Source organism: Cherax quadricarinatus, chromosome 27, assembly GCF_038502225.1.
Source record: "Cherax quadricarinatus isolate ZL_2023a chromosome 27, ASM3850222v1, whole genome shotgun sequence".
NCBI classification, from domain to species: Eukaryota; Metazoa; Arthropoda; class Malacostraca; order Decapoda; family Parastacidae; genus Cherax; species Cherax quadricarinatus.
Genome location: NC_091318.1, coordinates 17,797,970 through 17,812,674, shown reverse-complemented (window position 1 = coordinate 17,812,674; position 14,705 = coordinate 17,797,970). Strand labels below are relative to the sequence as shown.

General features: G+C 38.0%; 2 protein-coding genes and 1 long non-coding RNA gene across 3 annotated transcripts in view; 2 read left to right on the top strand and 1 right to left on the bottom strand.

Moving 5' to 3' along the window:
- Positions 1-14,705, top strand: part of LOC138853277 (uncharacterized) — a 341,333-nt gene that overhangs the window by 53,341 nt on the left and 273,287 nt on the right. The window lies entirely within an intron of this gene.
- Positions 1-14,705, top strand: part of LOC138853278 (uncharacterized) — a 153,100-nt gene that overhangs the window by 69,951 nt on the left and 68,444 nt on the right. Inside the window, exon 2 of the long non-coding RNA XR_011392479.1 lies at positions 11,698-11,756. This is a non-coding gene — a long non-coding RNA (uncharacterized lncRNA). The remainder of the gene's footprint in view (positions 1-11,697; positions 11,757-14,705) is intronic.
- The window catches only part of sff (sugar-free frosting), a gene marked incomplete in the record, with an annotated part of 664,763 nt that continues 657,519 nt past the window's right edge, over positions 7,462-14,705 (bottom strand). Inside the window, 2 exon segments of the mRNA XM_070089050.1 lie at positions 7,462-11,030; positions 13,753-13,925. Coding sequence (XP_069945151.1) covers positions 10,872-11,030; positions 13,753-13,925 — 332 coding nt within the window.

The window sequence follows — 14,705 nt, the reverse complement described above, 5'->3', positions numbered from 1 at the left end:
AACCTTGAAATGGAGCTCAAAGTAGGGGAAATGTTTGATTTTTGCCAATGTTCAAAAGTAAACAAATGATGTCATTTTCCAATAAATGTCCAAGTAGCCATTCTAATATGCAGTCATGAATGGGTTGACATGATTCATACGATTATTACAATATTGCAGTAGTCTGCATAACAGTAAATCTTCTATTTTTTGTTTGAATAAAAATTCAAAATAGAAGCAAGAGTAATATCAGAGGGGCCTGGAGATGTGACTGAAGAACAAAGAAAATGTTATTTTAGAGCCAGGAATGTCTGCATTGCTCATTCTGGACCCTGTTTTGAAATTGTCATATTTTTTAATTTTCGTGAAATTGGCCAAATTGCAAATTTCTGACCATGTTAGTTGAAATCAGTAAATGGGCAGTTTCTTGTACTCAATCGATAGAAAAAATGAAGTTCTAAAGAAATAGCTCTGAGTTTGGTCGACTGGAACAATGGAATTAGCCGCAAATAGGTCTCAAAGTGAGCGAAATCGCCGATTCGTAAATATTGCCGAGGTCGCTAACTTCGCAAGAGCATAATTCCATCTGTTTTCCATCAAATTTCATTTTTTGGCATCATTACAATCGGGAAAAGAATCCCTATAATTTCATAAGAAAAAATAATTTTTTTTTCGGAAATTTTGCGACACCAGGAGACACCTCAGGATTTGACTCTTGTTGGTGTATGGAAGACGGGTAGGAGGGAAGAGGGAGGCGAGTTTATTATGCTTCAATATGACGCTAATATAATCTCTAGGCTTATTTATCTATCACAATTCATCTAATATGACATAATAAACAATATTAATAACATAGAAACATGATATATACTCTAGAATGAATAAAATACAGTGGTCCCTCAATAATTGTCCGGCCTGAAAGTCGTCCATTTCGGAAATCGTCACGTTATTTTGTCTAAACATTGGTTCACAAATGGTCTGTTAACTCGCTAATCATCCTTCGTCCTGGATGCGTACTCATGGCTCTGAGCCACCTCTGTCTCCCTTCCCAGCCAGTGTGCCATTGTTTACCAGTGAGCGACGGTCCCCTCACGTGTTCATACGAAATATTTTGTAATATTCCATTCATTTTAGTGCTTGCAAGTGCTAAATAAGCTACCATGGCTCCAAAGAAAGCTCCTAGTGCCAAGCCTTTAGTAAAGAAGGTGAGAAATACAATTGAATTTAAGAAAAACATCATTGAACAATATGAAAGTGGCGTACGTGTGGCCGAACTGGCCAGGATGTATAACAAACCCCATACAATTATATCTTCCATCGTGGCCAAGAAAAAGGAAATCAAGGAAGCTGTTGTTGCTTGGAGAAAATTGTGGCCAGATTGTGTCCACAAGAGGGATTTTGAAGGGTTTGTGGCTGACCCTGATGAGCCTATGCCAGTTGTGAAATCTATTGTGGCATTGGGGAGTTCCATGGGGTTGGATGTGAGTTTGGAGGATGTGGAAGAGTTGGTGGAGGACCACAGTGAAGAGCTAACCACTGAGGAGCTGCAAGAGCTTCAGCAGGAACAGCAACAGATCACAGCTCAGAATCTTGCTGCAGAGGAGGAGGAAGAGAGATGGAAGACGGTGCCTTCTTCAGAAATTAAGGAGATTTTTGAAATGTGGGGTAGGATGGAAAGATTTATGGAGAAACATCACCCTGAGAAGGATGTTGCAAGCCATATCAGCAACTTGTACAGTGACAGAGTCTTGGCCCATTTTAGGGAAGTTTTAAAGAGACGCCAGAAACAGAGCTCTCTGGACAGTTTTTTTGCGAGACAGGACTCCAATGACTCTCAAGCTGGTCCTAGTGGCATTAAGAAACAGAGAAGAGAAGTAACCCCAGTAAAGCACTTGGTACCTGAGGTGTTGATGGAAGGGGATTTCCCTTCCAAACAGTAATTCAATCTCTCTCCTCCTCCAGTTTTCCATACACTAAGAAGAATTGCCAATAAAGGTAAGTGTTATGCTGTTAATGTTTCATTCATCATGTCCCATTGTATTGTTTATGTACTACATCTATATTTCATGTAAAAAAATTTTTTGTTTTAATACTTCTGGGTGTCAGGAACGGATTAATTGTATTTACATTATTTCTTATGGGGAAAATTGATTCGAAAATCGTCTATTTCGATAATAGTCCCACTTCCAGGAACGGATTAAGGACAATAATTGAGGGACCACTGTATGTCATAATGTATGAGAGGAGTAAGTGGTGGAAGTGTTGTTGTTGGGTTTATAAGGGCCACTGAGAGAAGCTGTACATATTAGTGGTGGTGGAGGCGGCAGCAGGAGCCACCACCACTGTTCACAATGTATGTACATGTAATTTATAAATAAGAAATAAAGTGGACCCCCGGTTAACGATATTTTTTCATTCCAGAAGTATGTTCAGGTGCCAGTACTGACCGAATTTGTTCCCATAAGGAATATTGTGAAGTAGATTAGTCCATTTCAGACCCCCAAACATACACGTACAAACGCACTTACATAAATACACTTACATAATTGGTCGCATTCGGAGGTGATCGTTATGCGGGGGTCCACTGTACTCTGTTTTTATCCTTATTAACCCTTTCAGGGTTTCCGACGTACTAGTACGGCTTACGCACCAGGGTTATTGACGTACTAGAACTCCTAAATTCTAGCGCCTTCAAATCTAGTGAGAGAAAGCTGGTAGGCATTCATATGAAAGAATGGGTCTATGTGGTCAGTGTGCACAGTATAAAAAAATTCTGCAGCATACAGTGCATAACGAGAAAAAAAACTCCGACCTTGTTTTTGGTTTTGCAGTGTATTTTCGTATGGTATTTATAGTTGTATTCTAGTTTTCCTGGTCTCATTTTATAGAATGGAAGACATGTTACAGAAATTGAGATGATTTTGATTGGTTTCATAATGAAAAGTACCTTGAAATTGAACTCAAAGTAGCAGAACTCAAAGTAGCAGAAATTTCAAAAGTAAACTAATCAAGCCAAGCGTCCAATACATGTCAACTGGCGAGTCTAATGTTCTTTCGCAAGTGCACTGATATTATTTATACCATTTCTACACTAATGCAGTAGTCTGCATAACAGTAAATCTTCTATTTTTTGTGAGAATAAAAATTCAAAGTGGAAAGCAAAAGAGATGTAAGAGGGGCCTGGGGACATGACTAATGAACAGAGAAAATGTTATTTTAGTGCCAGGAATGTCTGTCTTGCTTATTTTGGATCCTATTTGGAAATTGGCATCTTCTGAAATTTGTGTGAAATTGGCAAAATTGCAAATTTCTGACCACTTTATTGGATACTTGAAATCGGTAAATGGGTGGTTTCTTGTACTCATTCGATAGAAAAAATGGAGTTCTAACGAAATAGATATGATTTTTGTCGACTAGTACACTGAAATTGGCCGAAAACAGGGCTCAAAGCGGGCGAAATCGCCGATGCGACATCGAGACTGCTAACTTTGCAAGAGCATAATTCCGTAAGTTTTCCATAAAATTTCATACCTTTGGTGTCATTATGATCGGGAAAAGATTCTCTATCATTTCATAAGAAAAAATAATTTTTTTTTCCCAAAAAATTTTCAACCCTGAGAACGAGTTTAGGAGAGTGCCTCTCAACCCTGAAAGGGTTAAGATGAAATTAAGTGGTGAACCTTTCTTTGTTGTTTGTTCAGTCCACTCAGTCAACAAGTTTTCTGTCATTTAGCTGACGTGACCCATGTGTCATTCTTTTCAGAAGGTGGCAACCTGGTTTATTCATTGCACAAGCCCATATTATTTTCTTCATTCCTTTCAGTTAAATGAACCGATGCTTCATAAAGGCCATTGGCTCCCACCATCTCCACTACACGTGCACCACTTTTAAGCTTATCTAATGTATCAGTTGTCTTCATAACACCAAGCCTTGAATGCATAAACTTTTTCTCACCACTTACAGCATCATTCACATTCCTCTTGAGTGCCAATGATTACTATGCAAACACAAGATATGATGAAAAGATAAAAAATCAGTTCACAAACACAGAACTGAGAATGCTATGGGACATGTATGTATGGAGAACCGAGATATGAGAGGGTCGGGGGGAAGAAGGGAAGATGCTAAGCCTTCCCCACAAAGACAATGGCCTGACCCACAGGCTGGCTGCCCATGAGACAGGTAAATGAGAAGAATTAAATCAGTCAAGGATCAGACAGGACAACAGAGAGACCTGGACAGGCTACAAGCCTGGTCCAGCAGCTGGCTCTCTGAATTTAACCCCGCCAAATGCAAAGTCATGAAGATCGGGGAAGGGCAAAGAAGACCGCTGACAGAGAATAAGCTAAGTATCCAAAGACTGCAAACCTCACTCAAGGAAAAAGATCTTGGGGTGAGTATAATACCAAGCACATCTCCGGAAACACACATGAACCAGATAACTGCTCCAGCATATGGGCGCCTGGCAAACCTGAGAATAGCATTTTGATATTTCAGTAAGGAATCATTCAAGACTCTGTACACCATAGACATCAGGCCCATACTGGAGTATGCAGCACCAGTTTGGAACCCACACCTGGTCAAGCACATCAAGAAATTAGAGAAAGTGCAAAGGTTTGCAACAAGGCTAGTTCCAGAGCTAAGGGGAATGTCTTACAAAGAAAGGTTAAGGGAAATCGGCCTGACGACACTGGAGGACAGAAGGGTCAGGGGAGACATGATAATGACATATAAAATACTGTGAGGAACTGAAAATGTGGACAATGACAGGATGTTCCAGAGATGGGACACAGAAACAAGGGGTCACAATTGGTAGTTGAAGACTCCTATGAGTCAAAGGGATGTTAGGAAGTACTTCTTCAGTCACAGAGTTGTCAGGTAGTGGAATAGCCTAGAAAGCGACATAGTGGGGGCAGGAACCATACATAGTTTTAAGACGAGGTTTGATAAAGCTCATGGAGCAGGGAGAGAGAGGACCTAGTAGCAATCAGTGAAGAGGTGGGGCTAGGAGCTATGACTCAAGTCCTGGAACCACGAATAGGTGCTTACAGACACTACACACACACTACACCCCCCCCCCACACACACACACACACTGGGGGACCCACAGGGGTCAGTTCTAGGACCAGTGCTATTTTTGGTACAGTAGGGCCCCACTTTATGGCGTTCCTCTAATACAGCAATTTCAAATTATGACCCAAACTTTCTATACGGTGAGCAGTCTTTCAAATACAGTGTGCGCCACCTGGTTTGTTTACATTCTCTGTGAGCACACCTCTATTATGTCTGGAAACTTTCCAAAATTTCAAGTGTTTTAAAGTTATTGCATATTTTATGTGTGTTCTCATAATACTTTTGTACCTGTACCGAAATATACTTACACGCTGTGCTGATGTGCAGGTGCACATTAAAATCACTAAGTGTGTCCCTCTAGTCTTAACGCCATAGTAATACTACGTAATAATAATCACTCTTGGGCACATTAAATGTCTTATGCTACATCAATTTAGACATTTTCATTAATCCATCTATGATATTTTCTTCAAAATTATATAAGAAACACATTACATAGCATATAAAGATGCTGTATATATGCTATGGAAGTGTGGTTGCCAGGCAGACAGGAAATATTATGTAATACTAATAATTCTTAATGCCATATTTTATTCATTCTAGATTATATATCATGTTTCTGTTATTAATATTGTTTATTATGTCATATTAGATGAATTGTGCTAGATAAATAAGCCGTAGAGCTGATATTAGTGTCATATTGAAGGACTATCTTGTCCTGTCTCCCAACAGAATTCCTAACATACGCCAGAAACAGACATCTCTGGAACACTTTTTTGAGTGACGGGTCCATTGACACTCAAGCTGGTCCTAGTGTCATTAAAAAACAGAGGGAAGTAACCCAGGATAAGGACTTGGTACCTGAGGTCTTTATGGAAGGAGATTCCCCTTCCAAACAATTGTAAACTCCTCTATCCTCTCCCCTCCTCTCGTCTTCCATACATCACCATGTCTTCAATAGTGTGATGTTATTATTGTTTTATTCTTCATGTATCATTGTTTTCTGTGAAAGGAAATGTATATTTCATGTAGAAAACACTTTTTTTAATACTTTTGGGTGTCTGAAACAGATTAATTGGATTTCCATTATTTCTTTTGGAACGGATTAATTACATAATCCGGGGGTCCACTGTACTTTTATTCTGTAAACCATTCAAAATCATCTCTATTTCTGTAATATATCTTCCATTCTATCAAATGAGACCAAGGAAATGAGAATACAACCATCAGTACCATACGAAAATACATCGCAAATTCGCTGTTTTAACCCGTAAATGGTCCAAACGTATATATACATTTTTTCAACATTTGAAAGTATGTAAAAAAAGTAGATCTTTTTTTTTTTACATTTGAAAATGTGTAAAAAACTTTGATCTACTTTTTTTTTTTGTTATATTTGAAAATATTTAAAAAAAATGTAGATCTACTTTTGGAGCACTACACGTGAATGTAGATCTGCTTGGACCGTTTACGGGCTAAACCAAAAACACGGTCTGAGTTTTTTTTTATTCTCATTATGCACTGCGTGCTGCACGATTTTTTTTTTAAGACTGCGCACGAGACCACTCAGACCCATTCTCTCATATGTAGGCCTACCAGCTTTCTCCCTCAAGATAGGAAGCTGCTTGAATTTTGGCATAGTATTACCAGACTTACAGGCAGTAGGTTGGTAGACAGCAACCCCCTAGGGAGGTACTACTGTCCTGCCAAGTGAGTGTAAAACGGAAGCCTGTAATTGTTTTACACGATGTCTTTTTTTTCTCTCATACACGTGCAAGATTTCAGGTACGTCTTGCTACTTCTACTTACACTTAGGTCACACTGCATATACATGTATATACACATGCATATATATACACACCCCTCTGGGTTTTCTTCTATTTTCTTTCTAGTTCTTGTTTATTTCCTCTTACCTCCATGGAGAAGTGGAACAGAATTCTTCCTCTGTAAGCCATGCGTGTTGTAAGATGCGACTAAAATGCCGGAAGCAAGGGGCTAGTAACCCCCTCCTCCTGTATAAATTACTAAATTTAAAGAGAAACTTTTGTTTTTCTTTTTGGGCCACCCTGCCATGGTGGGATGCGGCCGGTTTGTTGAAAAAAAAAAAAAAAATTACCGGACTGACAGTGAAAGGGTTAAGTACATAAAACAAAAGACAGCCCAGCCCAAAAGCATTGCAGGTATGGTAAGTGGGAGGCTATATAGCTAATGACATTTGAAATATAAAAATAAGGCCATTGAATGCCTATATATTTTGTTTTAAAGAGCAATAACTCATTTTTTTCATATTTGTGACTATCACTAACACTCTACACTATATTACAGAACATAGATATTACTTCAAGTATTTTTAGAACTGATTATAAAATAATGAGATATTTTACAAAAGGAAGGGGGAAAAGAGAGGATTGATATATCCTAGATACTGGTATTTATATTAGTATAATACAGACTTAACAAGCATATTTCTTACAAAGTAATATTTACAAAACTTACACACACCATGTCAGGACAAAACCTTGAGAGCATAGACCTAACTGGACGCTATAACTTGACGACTCTCAGCGTGTGGGGCTGCCCCTTATCACCCCGCATCTCCACATTGTGCTTCTCTACACTGTGTGGCGAGGTCAGCTATGAATGACCTGGGAGAATCCTCCAGTAAGGCTAAATTTTAAGGTGATGTGTATAGAAAAATTAAACTGTGGAGGACTCGGCCTGAGGTCAGACATCACTGTCCTCGCCACAGGACTTTGCGAGGACGTGCAGCTTTGCTGGGTCCTGGAGCCTGTCAGCGTTGGTGCCCCATTAAGGGTGCCCTGCTACACGGTGATTTTAGCTGTTGTCACCTTAAGGGCCTACCTGGCTGGCCCTGGCTACACATGGGCTGCAGGAAAAGGTAAGGGTTATGAAGGCCTCCTCGTTGGCTTGTGAGAATCGCCAAACTTTGTAGACATTGGGTGCGATCAGAAAAAGAAAACTTATAGTCGCTTGGATTTTCAGTGATGCTGCCCGAGTAGTAGAGCTTTCCGGCTAGTCAAAAGAGTGTCACGTATAATCCAAATGATCGAGAATTCATTTTCGGATCCACCCGGCATATATTCTAAGTGGCTGCTGTAATAAGAAGACAGCAATGAAGATGAGTCCATGAATGGAGGAAAGACTTGTACAAAACAGGCTGTATAAAATGGGACTGCACTACCAAGAATATTTAAATCACTGTATATATTCTGCTTCTAACAATATTTAAAGCTATAATTAACTTTCCTTGATAATTCCATGCCTAAATAATGCCCAACTTTCATTTAGATTATATAACTCAGAAAATAATTAATAATGCCCAACTTTCATTTAGATTATATAACTCAGAAAATAATTAATCAAAATTAGGTTAGATCTGGTATCAAGCAGCAAAGAATGCTAATTACATCGAATCAGATTTTCAAATACAAACAATTATGAAGTGTGCGATGAATGGAATGTTTTAATTTCAGGAAGTGTGGTCATCAACATATTGTGCTTCTATCACCTCAATTCAAGGCCCTCCCACCACCTTAGCTGTTTTATTTAAATTTATGTATACCTAAGATGTAACTTCATGAGCACTCTAATGATAGTACTTTAGTTACCCTTAATTAATAAATATAATATGTGCTCAGTCTGTTACTACAAAATTTCATTATTTTTGTACAGTTTTCTATAGACCTTTAATACATAACTATTCCTGTTGTCAAGTCTTATAAATACTGTATATTAGTCAAAGAAATTTTTTTGATAATCAGCATTCTGAGTATGGTCTGCTAAGGTCTTTCTAATCTCACAAAAATTCTTGTAGCTGAAGGATGGGATGTTTACTGTAAACTGCATCTGACCATGGAATTTGCCTCACCATTTACCAAATATGTGTATTTATACTTGCTTTTAGATTTTAGCAAAAGACTCATCAATGAAATTACACATACTATAGTGTACTGTGATACAATGGTGGTGAGGCTGCAAGTGAAGCGCTCAATACTGACTGCTACACTAAGTTGGTTACTTTTACTTCTCAGTAGGTTGGACTTTATTAAAAAACTTATTAATGGCCCAAGCACGTGCTCGCTGACTAGTATTTTAGTGTAAAATGATGCAAGCCTATGAAAAATATTAAAAATACTTGTACTTTTAATTATCCATGGTTCTTTCTGTGCTGCTAGTGAGAGACTGGTGTCCAAGCAGGGTCAAAGTTTACCCATTGATAATGAAAATTGACCAAAATAGTGAGCAGTTACCTAGAATGGAAAACACTTATGCCCAATTTTGAATGATATTACATCTGTCTCGGATAAAAAGCCAAGCACCAGTGTTTACAAGTTAATCATGAATGGTGATAAGTGTGTGTTCAAAAGAGTTGATTTACTACCAAGCTACATATACCTAACGTTATAATTATTAGCAGTCATGAGAACATAAACAGTTAAAGCTGCTGTCAGACACTTTGAATCAGATTCTCATGACAGAGTGTTTGTTGGTATAGTTCTCATAGGCTCACATAGGAGTTCATCACTCTTCATAGTTAAAAGTAACTCAGAATTGATAGTTCAAGCTAACTAACTCAGAACTTATACTACAATTATATATTTGTGTAGAAATTCTTAATGAGCAGGAACAAAAGTAGTAATAAAATAACTACCAGATGGTCATACCAAGACTGATTACATAAATATTCGGCTGGAAGAAATATGGTATTCTTCTTGAATACACCTAAAGAAGACTGGTTGATATCACGGTTGAGGTGTGGGAGTGACAGATAATGAGTTCAGGTGACTTCAGGGCTCCTGGTCGCTTTGCTGAGGTGTGGGAGTGGTGGAGAATGACAGTTCAATGGATGAAGTCACAACTTGTTGCCTGGTGACGCAGTTGTATCCCTGAAGTTTTAGCCACCTTTCACGAACATCAGTTTCAACCTCACTTCACACACTTTTTTTTTTTTTCACTTAAATATTTAATGGTGTAAATCTTTTTTTTTTTTTTAGTAAATATAAGATTACATTGGTAGTAACAACATAACGTTGGTAAGGCTGGCCAACACAGCCAGTGCAGTGATGACACATTTACTCTGTCCTTAGGTACAGTCCCAAGTACACAAACGCTGCGGCAAACAGGGCTCCGCCTTAGGAAAAAAAATTCAGTTTTTGCTGTTGCAAGCGTGCAGACTTTGTTATTCCTAGGTCAGCGCTCTACGGACGATTTCAGTTTGGAGAAGCTTTCCACTGTCAATTGTTGCAAAACCAAATCATTTTGGCATGCTACAGACTCGCATAGGAAATAATTAATGGTTGTTGGTTTCGTCGCTTTGGCTATACCCTATAAAACACTCTAAATGTGGTATAAAATGAGAATAACATAGTCGCAAGCAATAATTCACAGTACTGTACCTTACTCCACCAAAATCAGATGATGTTAGGAAGCCTATCGACAAGAAAATTTGAAAGCTGAAAGTATCTTTTCGCATTTTCAGAAGAAACCATCCCTGGACAAAACACAACACTGATCATACCAGCAAGCACTATCTAGTTCATTCGTCCTTAGGGGTAAAACAAGTAACTTCAAAGTTTGTCTGCTTACCATACATAATTATATGGACAAGGTTTATCTAATCACATTGGCAATCATACTCTAACCATTTGTCATAGCATTATGCATCCCTAACATTATTCTGTCCTGATGAGCAAATGTTCTTGACGGAACGCGGATCCTGGTCACAAGGGCCGCCTGGCAGGAAGGGTGGTGGCAGTAGGGCGCTGGTTCTGGCGGCACTACCAGTGGGGGCCCTGGACTACGTGGCCAGCTCTGGTGAGCCAAGCTGTTGTGTCTCAGGATCCGAAGTGCTGCGCCCGTTCGACACATTGCCTTGGGGTGAATCCCGGCCACCCCGGCCACTTGATAGGTTCTTGCCTTCTGATTGGGACACGTCACTCTCTACGTCGCTCTCAGTCTGTAACACGTCAACTGTCACTCAGCCCCGTAGATTATAATATGACTAAATACAAAAATGAACATGAGGGACTTTTTAAAACACCTTACAGTATAAAGTTTTTTGCGATGATGTACTGACGTAATCAACTGCTGCACAATTCAAGCATCTGTGAAATCATGAGAACAAAGACTTTGATAAATACGTTGCAAACTGAAGGCCATTTCCAGCCTATGGACCAGACAAATTATTGCTAATTAAGAAAATATAGTTGAAAACTAGTCTATAGCATTTATATCACAATAAACAAATGTGGATCTTGTGTTAAACTTGTTATTGTGAGAAGTGTGTGTTTGACTACCTATATGTAGCTACAGCAGCAGAGCTATACTTCTCATGTCTCGTCTTAAATGTTTGACATTTTTTAAATATTTTCATTGGTCTGTGTTTTGTGGATGTTACAGTTACCTACATTATTGTAAGAAGTGTAGGGGATTTAAATGTAATAATCTACATTAATGCTAGGATTACTTGTAGTTACAGGACTCAAGCATTGATCATCACGTCCAGTGCTTAATGCCTTGAATTTTTTTTTGTACTGCTTTTTGAAATTTCCTGATGTGGGAAATATAATGGCTTGTTTGTCTACTGAGTTTAATCTACATTTCTCCTATATTTTTCACTCCAGGAAGCTGGTATAGTATAGCAGTGTGCACATGAGGGATCAGGACCTCAAATATCTTCCATGTACGTATATATTACTGTATTAGGTATTTATCTTCATTCTCGAGAGAACAAGCCAAGTGCTTTGAAGCATTTTCAACAGTTCTGTGATTAGATGTTTTACTGATTCTATACTGGTACTGTATGACCGTTGAACATTTTCCAACTCTGCCTTGACTATTTTGAGCCCCTTTTGTTTTCTTTTTCTATTCTCTTTCTTTTGTCTTGTTTATCCTTGTGCCTAATAAAGATTTCCATTGGAAATGTTTAGCTTCTCACATGAAATAGTAGACATTTTAAGGCACAGTACAATACAGGCAGGACCAGGAGCTATGTCTCAACCCCTACAACCACAAATAGGTGAGTACATCTTAGGGTGATAGAAGCTTCAGTTCTTCCATAAGCAGCACTTTCCTTTTTGTAGCATACTTATGCATTTCCTGGGGTGTTCATGACATTCAAATTCATATTTACATGTTGCTCTAGCATAGTATTTGAATTTTTCCTGTGTTGTCACTGTTTGTGACAACTTCTGTACTTCATGCTTCTGTTTGGTTATCACTTTGCTTTGTATCAGTTTCTAGCTTTCCTTCACTTCCTTCTCCTCTTTTCTTGTTATGCTACTTTCTACTGGTATTCTGTCATCTTCATTGGTTATTTTAACGTTTTTCTATCTTTGAACAGTTCGAGTATGTTTTCCTGAATGTGAATGTTTTCTCTCTTCTCATGTATGCTGTTATGAAGAGCTTTGCCAATTTTTCATAGATAAGAGGTAGGCTATCTAAGAAATTTAATTTTTCTTAAGAAATACGAAATTAGTTACCTTTTCCCACACTAGTTTATCTTCCATGTAAATTCATGGTCTTTTCCTCCCCATCAATTGTTCTCACATTTGTTTATAACCAGTATATTTCTCACCTGTGATACTGGCACTCCCAGCACTATTAGTGGTTCTCATATTCTGTTAATTAAACCAACTTTCTGTCTATATCTTTTTTCACATTTACATTAATTTTTTTCATGTACTCTTTTTTTTCATGCACTCTTTCTATTTGTAAGACAAGTGATTTTTTTTTTTTTCAAAATCTTGACACACACATGCAGGAAATTTAATTTCCATGTGTGCCACAGTTAAAGGGTTAAAATATTGTATCTTGGCCACTATGTAACTTGTTAATGGTTCAACTTGAACAGAAACAGTCACATTTCAATCTCCTAAGTGAGGGCTATTTGTATGTTGTTCTAGTTATGGTACTGTGACTTTTTATTCTTTCTGAGGAGGAAAGGTCTCTTTCCTTTGAACTTTATCTCTCAATTTAATGGTCTAATGGGGACTGGGGAAGTGGATGACAGGTAATCACAATTGTGATGGGCAGAGATGAAATTGTTTTGCTGTGATCATAACAATAATGGACAATTCTATAACTAGTGCACTTTGTCTATTGTTTTAAAATCAACTGATCCATCAGATTTTGTCCCAAAGAGTCCATTAAATTAAGGTCTGTTAAATCAAGGATTTGCTGCTACTGTATTTTCCTTTCATTTTGAAGTTCTAAGGTATAAATGCTGCAATTTTACATTTTCACTGTTTTTACGGTTTTGTATACAAACAATCGAGATAGCTAAGGATAACTAAGGTTACAGGCATGTGCTGTGTACTGTACAGAGTTATGACTGAGGGCAAACACAGGAAGATTTTGTCCAAATATCCATAACTATTCAAACAAAGCAGATGTGTATACTGTCAATGTGCAGAATGCTTGTGTTAATTATGAAATGCCTTACACATTTAACTTATGAAAGAAATGACTGATGTCTGCAAACACCAGAGATTTGAAAAAAATAAGTACAATGTTATGTGTAATGGCAGGCCATGTATTTTTAATCTGTTCAACCTTTTAACAAAACAACTGGGTTAATGACTCATTAGGAGGGTGAGATATATCAAAGTTATTTTATATATACAACACATGTATATACATGAAGTTAGAGACAAACAAACACACACACACACACACACCTGTTTTCCTGGAGGGAAGGGGGAGAGTCTCTCTGAGGTATCTGAGCCACATGAGGATGACTCAGAGAGTTCGGTGGTGAATTTGCGACCCACCCTGGGAGAGGCAGGCGGTCGACGGCTGCACACCTGTGCCTGGATGTGTTCACATATTCGCCGGAACCGTCGGATGTTTCCTGAAAATTTTTCTTGTGAGATAGAGCCCTTGGAAAGGTCTCTAGCATGCAGGCAATGCAACTAAACACTGGGCAGAAAAAATCTAGAAAAAATGTCTGACAAAACTTCCTAAAGCAGTATGATTATTTGCCATGCAAATTAAGCTTGAAATTTTTTAAAAGTATTTCACCAAAAATATCTATTTGCTATTAAATACTAAAAAAATGATATATGATAAAATCAATTAACAGATATAAAAAAAAAATCTGTTCAATAGATTTTGTAGCAAATTTGTACAAAAAAAGATACAGTACTTGTAAAATCACAAAAAGATGCTAGATTAATACAATTCTGCCAACAGTTATAAAAAAAACAGTGGCCAAAAAACTAACAGATAAGAGAGAAGATAAGGTACAGCACTGCAGTTCATATGAGACACACACACACAGGTTTATTTAGTGTGTATACAGCTGTAGTGTGTACACTGCAGGTACAGTAACTGTATACAGACACATATGGAAGAGAGTACATTAGGTAAAAAAGAGAATCTTCTGCCTCTCATTGGTATTAGAAGGGTTATTATGACAACAGCTGTTTAAAGTAGAGCACACACTCCTAAGTATGTTTATTTTTATACCAGCAACTAATGCATACTCCCTCCCCTCCTCCCTTAAACCTTTATGAACTTGCTAGATATTCTATTTTTTACACCAACTCCTGTTTTGGTGATCAATGAATCAGTGAACTGAGCATGATGAATGACTACAGCCATCTTCCAGCCATGAAGGACAGAGCATACT